The sequence below is a fragment of the Terrapene carolina genome, unplaced genomic scaffold, assembly GCF_002925995.2.
Source record: "Terrapene carolina triunguis isolate 2854851 unplaced genomic scaffold, T_m_triunguis-2.0 Scaffold130, whole genome shotgun sequence".
Taxonomy (NCBI): Eukaryota; Metazoa; Chordata; order Testudines; family Emydidae; genus Terrapene; species Terrapene triunguis.
In genome coordinates this window covers 22293955-22308252 of record NW_020664481.1, presented here as the reverse complement: position 1 = coordinate 22308252, position 14298 = coordinate 22293955, and the positions used below count along the sequence as shown (strand labels likewise).

Sequence of the window (14298 nt, the reverse complement as noted above, 5' to 3'; positions counted from 1 at the left end):
TGCTCCCAGGCCTTAGTATATAGCGGGGTAAGGAGCATGGCCCTCAGCGCATGCAGGAGTTCTGATTGGCTGTCCTTTTCCTGTGAGGTAGAGGAATGGAGACAGGCAATAAATCAGATGACGATGTCTCTGCAGACCCACAGCAGATATGGGAAACCCTTCTGCCTGGTTACAAGGAACTCCAGCTCCCCAAAGGCAGATAGAACGAGCTCTTCCTCTCATATCAGCTTGCAATGGAAGACTGAAGAGCCTGAGATTTTCCTTGCACCTGACTTGTGTCACCATTTGAACCTGGGAATCTCTGCCATTTGAGAGAAGACACATCAAATCTTAAAACACAAAATATCCTTTAATTGAGCTCAGACTAACATGAGGTTCAAAAGCTGCATTCTATGCAGCCTCCCTGGACAACACTCTAATCCTCCTCCATCACTTTCACGTTTGTAGCACTCATGGGTTCTAGCACCAACAGCTTCTGCACAGCTGAAATCATGAGAAATTCTCCAAAAGCCTGGAGTTGAGCAAATATGTTCCCTCTCCTTTTAGCAATGGAGGTGACCGTACTTTAACTGCTACACAAGACCTAAACCGGGCTACCTGTATAACAGCAATGCTCTGGGAATAAGGAAAGTTGCATTAAAGAAACTTCAGGACAATTTCCAACACTGATCAAGAAGGGTGGGGTTTTTTTTTTAATTATTTTTAAACAATAAAACAAACAGCTGTGCTCTGAGCAAAACCAAATCTCTCTTACACACAAATATTTTAAAGTTTACTAACAGCATTGCAAGGTAAGGCATCCCAAAGAGATTTATCAAAATAAATTATCTTCACCAAAACATTTCTGCGATTCATCCTTTCATTAAATTCACTTAAATGTCCTAAAAACCGGCAGTAAAAAAAAAATTACCAATAATTCTAGATAATACTGGGCTCCTTCCAAAGGACAGTGATACTAGAAGACACTCCTCAAAACATTTAAAATTAAGCCACTGCCATGTAAAACTGAGCTATATAACCTAGGATTGTAGGTTTCAAATGTGTCTAAAGTCAAAAGGTCTTTAAATTTTTTGAGAAAAGTTGGGGCATTTGTTCACAGCTAACCTGAAGTCCAGCAGCCTTGATTCTTCTTGTGTCTGTACATTCGATTAAACTAATGGGTATATTACTACACAATGCAGGGTTAAAAAAATAAAAAGCAAGATACTGTAGCTATCACTCATCTCTTCAATAAAGTCCGATCCATCCGTGTATGGACCCTTCTTTGCATGTCACTCGAGAGACCAAACTTGTAGGTTTCAACTACATTCCACCAACATATTGTAACACTGATTTCAAACGTCTAATCTATTTGCCTTGTGACCCCTTTTTAGCTTTATTCTTCTCAGCCACCCATCTGCCGCTGGCAATGAAATGCATAGAAAAATAAAAACTCCAGGGAGTGAGCAGAGCTAGAAATGGGAAGCGAGGAGGAGCTCAGAAAGGGTCAAAGACATTGTTTTACTGAGACCAACATGAACTAGCACCTCACTGTACAGCCCATGCTTTACTTTTCAGTTTCGTAGCTAGACAGCTCTGACCAGCCACTCTAAGAATTCGCTTCCCAGCAGCACGCTGGGCTGCCTGCTCCCACATTCCAGCATTTATCGAGGTCCGAGCAGGCCTATGTAACATTTTTAACTCGTTCTTGATATGTACAGTAACTTGGCCGTGGCTGCCTGCTGACTTAAGATGGGGTTCACTGTGAATCTCAACACTTCAATTCTTTCTTCTAATACTCCCCTTGGATGATCTCAAGCTAAACATGCAAGCACCTTCAGTGACCTATGCATATAGCTGTTAATCTAGGCTGCAGCCTTTCCCTTGCCTCTGCCACGGGCCTGCACCTTATGCTAGCAGCAGAAATCACGCCCAAGCTTTAAAAACGGCATTTGTTTGTGAAGGGGAGAAGTGTCACATAGAAAATATTACCAAACGAAAGGTTAATCTGTCAGCTGTCCAAACACTATTAGACCACATGCTTTATACAGCAGAGACGCAGCCAGCTCACTCATCAGCACAGCTAGCTGAGCTTGGAAGAGAGACTTCCTGCTGGTATGAAGAGTGCAGGGTTTATTTATTTATTTAAACATTGCTCATGAGGCGGCGGTGGTGGCAGCAGCAGAGTGCGCTAAGAGGTCTGTTGCAGCTGCAGTCTCCGTTCGGCAGCAGCGGCTAACATTCTGCGGCGCACGGTGACGGGGTCAGAGGCAGCACCCTCGGACAGGAAGGGGCTCTCGGAGATGGAGTCCTCATCGGAGGTTTTGTTTAAATAACGCCTACAAGGATAAAGGGAGAAGATGGTGAAAATAGACTAGCTTCTTTTGGCTCTGAAAAGTGGCCGTTCAGGGTTTACCATTCAGAAAAGCAAGGAAGGGTTAGGGAAAGTGGAAAAATACCTCATCTGCAGATCCACAAGCAGCATAAACTCAGACTCTTGCTATGCTTACCAGAAAGAGGACTATATCATCTACCATGCACTTTATATAGTTACCTTTATGGTTAAAGCACGGAACTGGGAGTTTAACGATCCAGGTTCTATTCCAGTTTCTCACACCAATTCACTGTGTGGCTTGGGGCAAGTGACTTAACCTCTCTGTCTCTCCATGTCCCCTTCTGTAAAATGGTGGTAGTACCTATCTCACAAGGATTAGTTCACTAACATTTGAGAGTTCTAGGACAGCTTTGGATGGAAGGTGCTCTAAAGATGTAAAGTGTTCGATTATCAAAAATATACAAGAAAGCAGCTTCCAGAGATGACATCCTGCTGCATTTTAAAATTAGTGTTAAAAGCAACAGTTTTGAATCCAACAGATCTAAAGATACAAGAAGTGAACTAGTAGTTTTAAATAGGAAAGAAAAAATAATTTGCCTCTCTGAGCAAAATTTAGGATTTGAAGGAAGATGTGTCTGGGGACAGGTATATTTGAGAACAAATTTCTCAAGAGACTCTTAAAATGCACCCACAAGTCTTCAAGCTATGTCCCATTTGAACACAAAAGGAGGTATTTAACATGCATACACTTCTTGCAGGCCCTTTAATGTTTTGCTTGTAAAAGGTTGGCACAGAAACTTGTTCAATAGAAATGAACCAAACCCTAAAAAATAATAATAATAATAATAATAATAATCTTGTTGTATGGGACTCAGTCTCACTGGGCATCAACAACTGATGCTCACCTGGCATTTATCAGAATTTATCAAGCTTCACTAATATGAACAGAATGTATTAAAAAAAAAAGTTCAATATGCAAACGTTTATTAGCAGCCAAAAGAATCAGTTTACAACCAGTCACTGTATTTTGTGGGGCAAGGGAGGGGAGTGGGGTTGAACGATGTGTAGAGTTTTTTGTAAGTGGTACCATAATTGACCTATGTCACTTGGTGTTTAGTAGAAACAAAAACTTGCTCGACACTTGAAAACAACTGTGTTTGACATGGGGTGTCAGACATAGTAATGTATGTATGCAGGCACAGCCACAGCCTCTGCTAGGCGGCAAGGTGATAGTTTACTAGACTCAGCAGACTTGTAAACAATACTGGGTTCTCTTCTTTATGAAGGGCCTGATCCAAAGCCCACTGAAGTCCCTGGAAGTCATTCCACTGATTTCAATGGGCTCTGGATAAGGCCCTAGGTTAGGAGTTTATATTCACATCTTGTTGAGAAATGGGCCTAAGTCATCACTTCACAACTGAGTTTTTGCTAATGATGCTGTATTAGACAGAGTCCTGATCCCGCTGCAGCAGATACAGCTGTTGCTCTCACTGTATTTTGCATAAACACACAAAGATGGGGGGGGGGGTCAGTGGTTACAGTCCAGACAAAATCCACTTGACAAGGTACCACTCTCATTAAGTGGACAGTACTGTGTGTCAGGGATTGAACATACTTGCGAGCTTGCTGCAGCAGGTCTTCCTTCCGCTGAACTAACATACGCTGCCTTTCATCAGCTGACTTGGAGAAGCGACTTCCTCTGGCCTCAAAATCTTCTGTCTCACTGGGCTCTGCATCCATTTCACTGAACTCCACCATCTCTTCCAGTCTCGGACTGAGTTCAAGTGGCACTCTCTCCGTCTAGAATAAAGATAAGAAAGCAAAGAAGGAATTTATAGAAGAGTGTAAAACTTGATAACAGGGGGTTTCTATATCAGAACAAGCGACAGCCTTTCGGAGCTATTAATAAGTGCAGGGGTTTTCAAGGAATTTAACGGGAAAAGGCACCCAACTTAGGTAGCTAATTCCCTTAGGCTTCTTCACAAATTCCAGTCAAAACATATGTAAAAAGCATCATAATTCTATAAAGCTGCAGCACCTCTAAGCTGTCAGATCATTATTTTGGTTGTGGATTCAGATAGACTAGCTATGAGATTGGTTTAATTTCCCAACGCAAAAATGTGGCACCTCTATTTAAAAATAAACAAAACAACCAACCCTCAAATCACAGCTTTTTACAGATGATTAAAAAGCCAAACACAAAAAGGTGCTGTAATGAAGGGTCTTGTCTGACCCACTTTACAGCACAGAAGCAAAAAATTCAAAGGCAAAGAGAGTTCACAGAAAATCTCTAGCTAGGGCACAGCAATGTACTTCATACATTGTTTGTGGACCACCCCCAACGGCAATTCACTCTTGCTAAAACTCTATTTCATGAGTACTAGCATTCACCAGTTCCTTGGGTCTCAGTCTCATGCCTTTAGATTTAGAATTCTTAGAGCCTATAGACCATATACACACAAACTGCCACTGACTTCAACAGTTTTCCAGGAGAAAATCTGCAGAATCAGGCCCCTGTTTTGTAACTGACCAACAAGAGTATGATAAAGGTTATAAAAGGAACTCTAGCCCATCTACCACTAGTAGCTTGTTGTTGCATCTCTATTTCCTGCGTATCTTCAGAATCAGATCTTCCCTCTACTCTGTTACCTGAATTGTACCGTGTGTGCCTTTAACTTGTAAGCTCCTCAGGGCAGGAATTTCAGTCTTGGCATTCTATGTAGCATATTATACACACAACCTGTTGTAAAGGTCTGTGTAAATGTACAATGCTAGCTAAGTTAGAAACCAGTATATGTTCTGTTTACTGCAGAGTGAGCTGGATCTGCTTAGTACGTTGAACATGGAAGAGCAAATGCACCTCAATGAAGCTACCTGTATCTGCTATCATTTATCACTCTTGATTAATGCATCCAAGTTGCCAAGAAATTCTATTGTAATTATTCACCGAAATACATAGGCACAAATGACAAAGCTAGATGATCAAACATCAACTGGAGACAGCATTTAAATATTATTTTGACTTGTAAACAGAGTAATAGCAACATTAAGCTCTTTTTTACAGTCACTCTTCTGATGATAAAGGCATTTTACTATATTTCTTGAAATCAGCAATAATCTCAATCCCTGAAATACTGCAAACTGAGAAATCTTGCATTCCACCATGGAGTGGGGGTATCATAATTAGATGAAGGTTTCTAATCATAGAGGATTGAAGTTCTGGAACAGCATTCCAAGGGGAACAGTGGGGGCAAAAGACCTAACTGGCTTCAAGACTGAGCTTGATAAGTTTATGGTGGGGATGGTATGATGAGGTTGCCTACAACAGCATGTAGCCAATCTGTGACTGTTGGTAGCAAATATCTCCAACGGCTGATGATGGGACACTAGATGGGGAGGGCTCTGAATCACTACAGAGAATTATTTCCTGGGTGTCTGGCTGGTGGGTCTTGCCCACATGCTCAGGGTCTAACTGATCGCCATATTTGGGGTCGGGAAGGAATTTAACCCCAGGTCAGATTGGCAGAGACCCTGGGGGGTTTTCGCCTTCCTCTGCAGCATGGGTCACTTGCAGGATTAAACTAGTGTAAATGGTGAATTCTCTGCAACTCTAAGTCTTTAAAATCATGATGTGAGGACTTCAGTAACTCAGCCAGAGATTATGGGTCTATTGCAGGAGTGAGTGGGTGAGGATCTGTGGCCTGCAACGTGCAGGAGGTCAGACTAGAATCACTAGATGATCGTGATGGTTCCTTCTGGCCTTAAAGTCTACGCGTCTATAATAGCACCACTTAGCTCTTACATAGTGCTTTTCATAGTTTAGTGTCATTATCCCCCATTTTACAGATGGAGAAACTGAGGCACTGAGCGGTGAACTGACTTATCCAATGTCACCCAACAGAGCTGGGAATAGAACACACTCTCCTGAGTCCAATCCAGTGGTTACACTATCTCTCCAGACAGAACTATTTCTGTTTTCCCCCAGAAAGAACTATTCCAGATAAACAGGAAAATCATCACAGGGACCCTAATTCTGCAAATTGTTTAACACTCTCCACTCTCAATGATTTAAGCTAAGCAGCCACAGCTCCTTGAAGGAAGCATTCACCACACCTTGCAGGACCGAGCCTTAAGATACAATAAATTCAACCCCAGAATTTTTCTTACCACCAAAATGCTTTTAATAATGAGCAATACAAGAAGAAAAGGTTGGGACGACTTAAACTAAATTCAAAGCTAACAATAGGTTGACTGAGTAATTCTTTTACTTGCAATACCTTGCAGAGTTTGTTATGTTAAGGGCTGGTCTACACTGGGGGGGGGGTCGATCTAAGATACGCAACTTCAGCTACGGGAACAGCGTAGCTGAAGTCGCCGTATCTTAGATCAACTTACCTCCCGTGCTCACGGCGCGGGATCAATGGCCGCGGCTCCCCCGTCGACTCCGCTTCCGCCTCTCACCCTGGTGGAGTTCCGGAGTCGACGGGAGCGCGTTCGGGGATCGATAGATCGCGTCTAGACGAGATGCGATCTATCAATCCCTGATAGATTGATCGCTACCCGCTGATCCGGTGGGTAGTCTGGACATACCCTTAGTGATGGTGGCATATATTGGCCCCAATCTTCAAAGTCTCTAATGCGAAAGGACCCAGGTACACCAGCAACTACATCTTCATCTACAACCCTGCCAAGACACCTCTGGAAAGACTCTGATTACAAAGTCCAGGAGTAAGGGCATGAGAGCTGGAAATAAAGCGCTCTATGAGGTGACAGTTGTGGAATGAGCTTCCTGAGATCAGATTAATATAGAGGCTGACCACTTTCCAGGTACTCCTCTGACACAGCATTTCCAGTATGATGATGGAATGTATTCTCCAAAGAGTCTCCTTGCTCAGAGAGGGAAGAAGAACAGAAATCTCCATGAAGTCTGCTAGGGTCTCAGCCTGGAGATTTAATTTACATGGGAAGCACTTAGATACGACTGTGATGAGAGCTACTGAGCACCACACATTCCGGAATCCAACCTTCATCTCAAAACGTGGCATGAAGGACTCCACTGCTTCCCACTGTAATTTGAGGGCACTGCACAAAGTTGTTGTACCGTATTTGATGACAGTCTTGGAGACATAAAAAATTAGTTGCTTGTAATAAGAGCTCTCTGAAAGCAGGATCCTCTAGTGAGCCCACTCTTGCATGCTGGCACAACAGTAAAGTTTAGAATCACCATTCTGATGAAGCAGCTGTGAACAGGACTGCAGAGGGTACATAAAGCTCCGTAAGCTTAGGACTGGGTTGTCCATAGCACGACTTGCAGGATTTCTGCAGAGGCTGTGGTTTGAATTCTCATGCATTTGGGAGAGTTTTCCAGCTTTTGCAACTGAGCAAAGTAGTCAAGGAACCTGCCTCGACTGTCACTGCTAACAAAGCATTCAGTACTTCACCCCCCTTGACAGATGGCCTACCAAAGCTCACGTGATAACTGAGTTGATGAACAATGACACAGCTAAACTGCTTTAAGTGAAGTAATCAGCCTATACTGATCATGTCCTATCATATCAGGTCAGCATAAAAAAGGAAGTTACTAGCTAGTGCTAACCATGGTAACTTCAAGAAATGCATTACCTGAGCCAACAGCCTAAAAGCTTTGGTATCATTTGCCATCCAGGCAGACTGCCCTGACAACTGAAATGCATCAGACAGGTAATACATTGTTCATGGCAGTTTCTACAGCCTAGCTGCTCTGACTCCAAATCATCAACTGCATCTATTTCAACATCCAGTTGTGCTGATGGCAGCCTGCTGACAGTATAAATCTCCAGTTTGGACATGTAAGCTGTAAACTGTGGAACGCATAGATTTCAACAGCTGGTGAGCAAAACAAGTCATTTTTAAACCACAGGGGACAAATCAGTGCACCCTTCTTGTTGATACCAATACCTTCGGAGCATAAGCAGCAATGCATCAAACAATCTGATGTCAACAGAGGCCTATCAAACATGAAACGTCAACAGCTAGATCACATAATGATGCTGCTACTGCAGCAACCTTAAATACCCTCTTTATGAAAACCAAGACATGACCTTCTTGGGCCATTTAACAGTATGGAGGGGTTTATATCATTAGCGGTCTTTGCATACACATCGAGGTGGAGGAGTGATGTAACAGAACTCCGTGGTCCCCTCAGAAAGCCTTGGAGCAAGTGAGCAACCTCACTTTCTTGGATCTCCAAGATGAAAGAATGGAAGCACCCTAGAATGATCTCATCCACCTCAACCAGGGTCCACAGGAGAGTCACCACAAACCCACAGCCAACAGTCTCAAAAGATGAGAGCAGACCTAGAAAAATCAGTATGGACCCCCGCCTCCCGCCTTTTTGACCTTTACCCATGGCTAGGAAGTCATCAGTCAGTGACGTTTCTATGCCATACTGAAGACTAAAGCAAGACTTAAAAAAGGGGAGGGAAAATGAAAGTAACCGAGGGTAGAAGAATACTGTGCCAAAACCTTCTCCCTGTTACTCAAAAAATGAAAGCTGAGACAGGCAAGACCATCAACATCAAAAGTCTGTTCTTCGAGCTGGGGACCGACAACTGTTCTTGTAGGAAGCTGGTAACCTAACTAAAATCTCAGCCATTGTAGCATATGAGAGCGCAACATCCCAAAACACAATAATAAAGGTTATGACAAGCCAAAAGATCAGACCAGCACTCAAATTAAACCACTTCCACACTTCAGAATCAATTCCTCTTACAGATTTCAAGAGAAAAAATTGTTAATTGCACTAGGAGAATTTGTGATGCCTGCAGGGTTCTCTGTAGCACTCATCACCACAGGATCTAAGCAATACCAGTGCATTCACTTCTCAAGGCATGTCAACTGTGCCATCAGAGGGTTTTCAGCTTTACCCTGAAATCTCACTATTAAGTCAGTTCCTAAGGATCTATGACAATCTCTTTAGAGAGGACACCTACCTTTGGAGACTGCATTAATTTTCTTAAACTAGGTCAATGGATTTTAATGTGACTGGAAGTATAAGCCTGAAGGAGCTGACTAGAGTCAGGGAGACATGAGACACTTCAACACTTTTTTGTTGGGCCGAGAGTGGAGAAAAACCCAAGAGGGAAAAACTACACAATGGTGAGGAAGGAGAGAGAAAGGGAGAGGACCATTGTTTGCACTGCTGATCTCACTTTCCATTTTGATATGACCCCACAAATGAAGCAAGCATGTCGCCTTACAGAGAGGATAAAGGCCTGGCCAGATTTTCAGGGGGAGCGAGCGATTTTGGGTGCACAGCTTGAGGCACCTGAAAGGATCTGATTTACAGAGGGCAGGTGCTCAGCATTTTCTGAAAATCTCCTTTGAAGTATTTCAAGTTGGGCACCCAAAATCACTAAGCCAAGATTTTTAAAAGCAACGTCACCCCTGCCTAAAGGACCTTATGCAAAGCAAGTTACGATGTACCGCACGGGGAGAGGAAGGCTTACACTTCCCTAAGTCAGGAGGTTGCTTGTTTTCAAGTGTATTTTAGTGCCCTTAAAAAACAGGATATCCAATAAATGGAAATTCTGAGGGCTGGTGAGGGAAGGCGAGTCATTGTCAGAGAGGTTACAGAGGCAGTATTTGGATAAGGAAGAGAAGGGTGTGTGATGTATGGGATGAAAGAAGGAAGGCCCAGCCAGAAGGTAGCACCATCAGAGCTAGAGAGTTTGCAGAAATCACTCTAAAGCTGTCACCCAATAGCATCAGGGAGGAGGCAGATGAACAGGCTGCTGTGTCTCGTTGGGCGTTTCCCCATGGTGCTCTGTGCCACAGGGTTTGTCTTTAAATTTAAATACTTGTTGGAGGTCTGAGTCCCACCCCTAGGATACCGCTGGGTATGTGAGTTGGCATATTACAGTCCCTCTGCACTAAAGCAGCTTTTTAAACACAACGTGAACCTCGTAAGAGCCACAAGCATTTCTATGTCTTTACGGATACACAGATATGGTAATGTGTGCTTCTGGCAAGATGTAGAGAGAGAAGGGACTGCACCCATAATGTACACGTTACCCCATCAAGCAAGAAACCACAGCTAAAAGGGGATGAACATAATCAAGAAATCCCTGCAAGACATGGCTATTCTCTCTGGGCCTACCACTCTGAGCCATGAAAGAATTAACATGGAACTGGACACCCGGACTAATAACCAGTCAGCAATCCGCCATCTGTCCATGGAAATATAATAGAATCATAGAAATGTTGCCTCAAGAGGTTATCTAGACCAGTCCCTTGTGCTGAGGCAGGATTAAGTAAACCTAGACCATCCCTGACAGGTGTCTAATCTGTTCTTAAAAATCTCCAAGGACAGGGAGTCACAACCTCCCTTGGCAAACTATTCCAGTGCTTAACTATCCTTATGGTTAGAAATCCAAATCTCCCTTGCTCCAGATTAAGCCCACTTCACACTACCCCAGCGTGATTCAAGCCTGACCTGATGGAAACACATATGGAAGTTGGGAATCTCCGTGGCCCATTTACTGGTTTTGGCCTCTAATAAGATTGTCAGAAGTGCTCATTTTGCACTGTGGATGCCTGTCCAGTAGGAAGAGGCTGGAGACCACCAACTCACTTCCCACAGCCATCGCTGATAACTTTCAGTCACGATAGACCTGGGATGAAATTCACATCCAGTCACCTACAGGAGAAAAGGTCCCTAGATCATTATCCCAAGCCCATTACTAACTCTGCAAGTGAGCCGACACATCCTCCCTCAAATCAATATGCTCAGATTAAAGTGTTTGAATTGGGGTACAGTTCTGTATTTTAAATCAGACCAAGAAGTGTGCCACTTTTTGAACTTGCACTTTCAAAAGCATCGCATACACATGCAACTTTTAAAGCTTTTCAGGTGGGTTAGCAAGACAGAAGATCTGCATACACAGATCCAGAATGTCAGTACAGAAAACAAAAAGGTTCAAGTTCAACACAAAACATTCAAAGCTAGAGCAAATTTGTAAAATGATGCTCCTGAACATGAGATGACAATCCTTTAAAAAGATTTTACTAACACACCAAAAGAAATCAGAATAACCCAAAAGAAACATGGGATGAGGTTTCCTTAAATCACTCAAGAATAATCAAGTACTTTATAGCCAACTCCAGATTTTCCACCTCTGATTTTTCCTCCCACTTGAAACTCATGCCTATACTGACCCTATTCTATCTTCTACTTCAGGGCTTTAAATATAAATAAAACCCTATGCTACCTCAGGGTCTACTAATGGCAAACTGCTGCACCTTGCCTTTAAATTAGCCACAGCTGGGCTATTCAGGTTATTAAAAACTGCCAGGGGCCAGAAGATTCTGTATCTGATGATTCATTCCCTTCTAAATCCAACTACAGAGGAAGGTAAAACCACTTCAGATCAGGGAAAAACAGAATCTTAAAAACCAATCAAATAAGAGACTCCAATCTTTCCTCCAAGCTTTAGTTTAGCCGACTTGCACCGTTCTATTAACTCCTTAAAGAGGGAAAGAGATGTTTTTCCTTCTGCTTCTGGGGAAAATCAGCAAAAGGAAGAGTTAACTACCTTCCTCCCCTTCCTCTCCCCCTGCATTTGTACCCCATTCACGCATAGGCACCCCATGCCCCCTAGATCTATCTCCCTCCCTGCCCCTCCACAACCACATGTAAAAACCCCCATACCTGAAAAAAATCCACTCATTAAAGGGACAACATCCCCAAAGTCTCAGAGAAAATAAAGAGTGGAGCTCCCACCCTCCCCTTTAAGTGATCTCTCTAAAGAATCCAGGGATAGCAAGAAACCCTGCTCTGCAACTCCCCAACAGCCTTCCTCTCCAAGATGAAGAACTCCTTGAAAAACCATCCTGTCCCAGTCACATAAGACTACTGTGCTTTAGAATGGAAGCCTGACATTTTCTGTACAGGTGTCACCAATGTGCACCAGCAGCCTAGGCATTGTAATACCCACCGGCAGAATTTACTGGTACCCTATGCTGTTTTGAGTTCATTTCTCCGTTAATTTGGTTTCCTTTTACCATCATGCTCCTGTGCTTTTTGTGCCAGCTTACCTGGGTAGCAGTTTCTGCTTCCTCCTGATCGGAATTATGCCTTTCCACTGGACTGTTTGTCGCAGGTCTAACACTATCTGGACGCTGCAATACAAGCATCACAGATTTAATAAGCTACATGAAATGCATAAATAAATACAAGGCAAGTTCTAAGAATAAATTCAAGATCTGCCTTACACCCCATAACATGTTGTGCTTTCTTTAAAACAGATAAGTTAGCAAGAAAGAGAATACACATCTGAGAATGAGAGAGACAGAATGACAGCCACTTCCCCACACACACTGAGGAAGGTACATACCAAGTAACCCACCAGTATCTGATGTGTGCAGCACCAGAATTAGATATTCTTACTAACAGAAACGGGGTTCCCAGGTTGCTTTATTGCAGTCCACAATAAGTAATAAGACCTGGACATTATTTTCCTTTCTTTGTAATACCTCCGCCCCTCCAATGATATAGCTCAATCATACATCAGCAGAGGAAGCAGCTGCAAATGTTATGATGCTACAGCAACGTGACCAAGGAGGTGCTTTGTAACATTCTGAGCAAATTACCATTGAAGATGAATTTCTTATGTGTGTTTTTAGCACATATACGGTATTTTTGCTATATGAGAGCGAAAAAATGGTGTATCTGTAGCTTAAAAAAAGCAAGGAAATTCCACGAAAAAGCTGGGTTAATACAACAATACATTTGAGATTTTATAGGCACAGAAGTTGAGATAATCGCAGTCACAAAACCCACAGGATCAGGATGCCAGTCAATTTTACACAGTACAGTAAGACATTCAAATCAAATCCTATCTTTAATACTAAATGCTATATTCTGTGCAAGGGCGCCTGAGTTAGGCTGGCAGTAGGAATTTCCTGACTTTTATGCAGGAGAAATCTGAACAATGATGTTGCATTAACCCAACATTTGATACTGCTAGTGGATAATAAACAAGGAAGAACTGAAGAATCAACGTTACATTTTCCTAGTTCGTTCTTAACAGTCTCATCCAGGTGATGAATCTAGACAATTGGTAAAGTATGGTCCTGTCAGAACATGATCTCATGACTGACCTGTGTTGGGAAAGGTACCTGGATGCGCCCCTCTAATATGTTGTCAGTTGTTATTTCTACTGAGCGTGTCAGCTGCAGATCCTGTAGAACTATATGGTAAGGAACCTGAGGGAACATCTCTTGAATCTGATGGGCCTGTAAAAAGCAAAATTTATAATGTGAAAATCTGCATGCAAAGTGCCTAAAAAAAGTCATAATGGAAGGTTGAAGGCCCAGATTTTCAGAACCGTGCATACATATGCCTAGTTTGAACCTGTAGTGACAGCAATTCTATTCCAGTTGCGGTAAATGTGCATGCAATGATAATAACTGCAAGAGCAAATTGGACACACCAGTTCTGGGTCTCTCTCACTCTCAGAAAAACATCAGAACAACTGTACTGTTTGACGGCAACCTTGTGCATGTCCCATGTTCCCAGGAACAAGAGATGAGAAGCTGTAGCTGTCACCACTTTGGGAAATGCAGCAAGAAAAGTTACAGGAATAACACACTAGAGAGGCCGGTAATAACTTACATCCTGATGCAGAAAGATGAGACCAGGCTGACAATTACTTACAGAATAAGGTGAGATTCTGATGCCACTACAGTCAACGGCAAATCTCCAATTGACTCATATGGAGCCTGGATTTCATTATGAAACTTAGCCCTTGAAAGAATACAGGCTTCGAAAAAAACCTCCCATATACTCTTTTAATCAAGGTATTTTTTCATGAGTGTTTATACCATCAATATTTTATCTTTCAGTGACTGAAAATTAACTCAATGTTTAAGATTTACTATACTCGATCCCAGATTAACGCCAACATGGCATTGATAACCCAAGGGACTAGTAGTGTCAGTTTTAA

At 42.6% G+C, this 14298-nt stretch overlaps 1 protein-coding gene across 2 annotated transcripts in view; it reads right to left on the bottom strand.

Moving 5' to 3' along the window:
* Positions 1-333: 333 nt before the first annotated feature.
* AMFR (autocrine motility factor receptor) overlaps positions 334-14298 on the bottom strand; it is a 40370-nt gene continuing 26405 nt past the window's right edge. Inside the window, exons 11-14 of one of the 2 annotated variants that reach the window (XM_026652724.2) lie at positions 13454-13588; positions 12389-12472; positions 3930-4114; positions 334-2318 (exon numbers count right to left, since the gene is read on the bottom strand). In XM_026652724.2, coding sequence (XP_026508509.1) covers positions 2171-2318; positions 3930-4114; positions 12389-12472; positions 13454-13588 — 552 coding nt within the window. In that variant the 3' untranslated portion in view covers positions 334-2170. The remainder of the gene's footprint in view (positions 2319-3929; positions 4115-12388; positions 12473-13453; positions 13589-14298) is intronic. The other variant, XM_026652725.2, reaches the window with a different exon arrangement.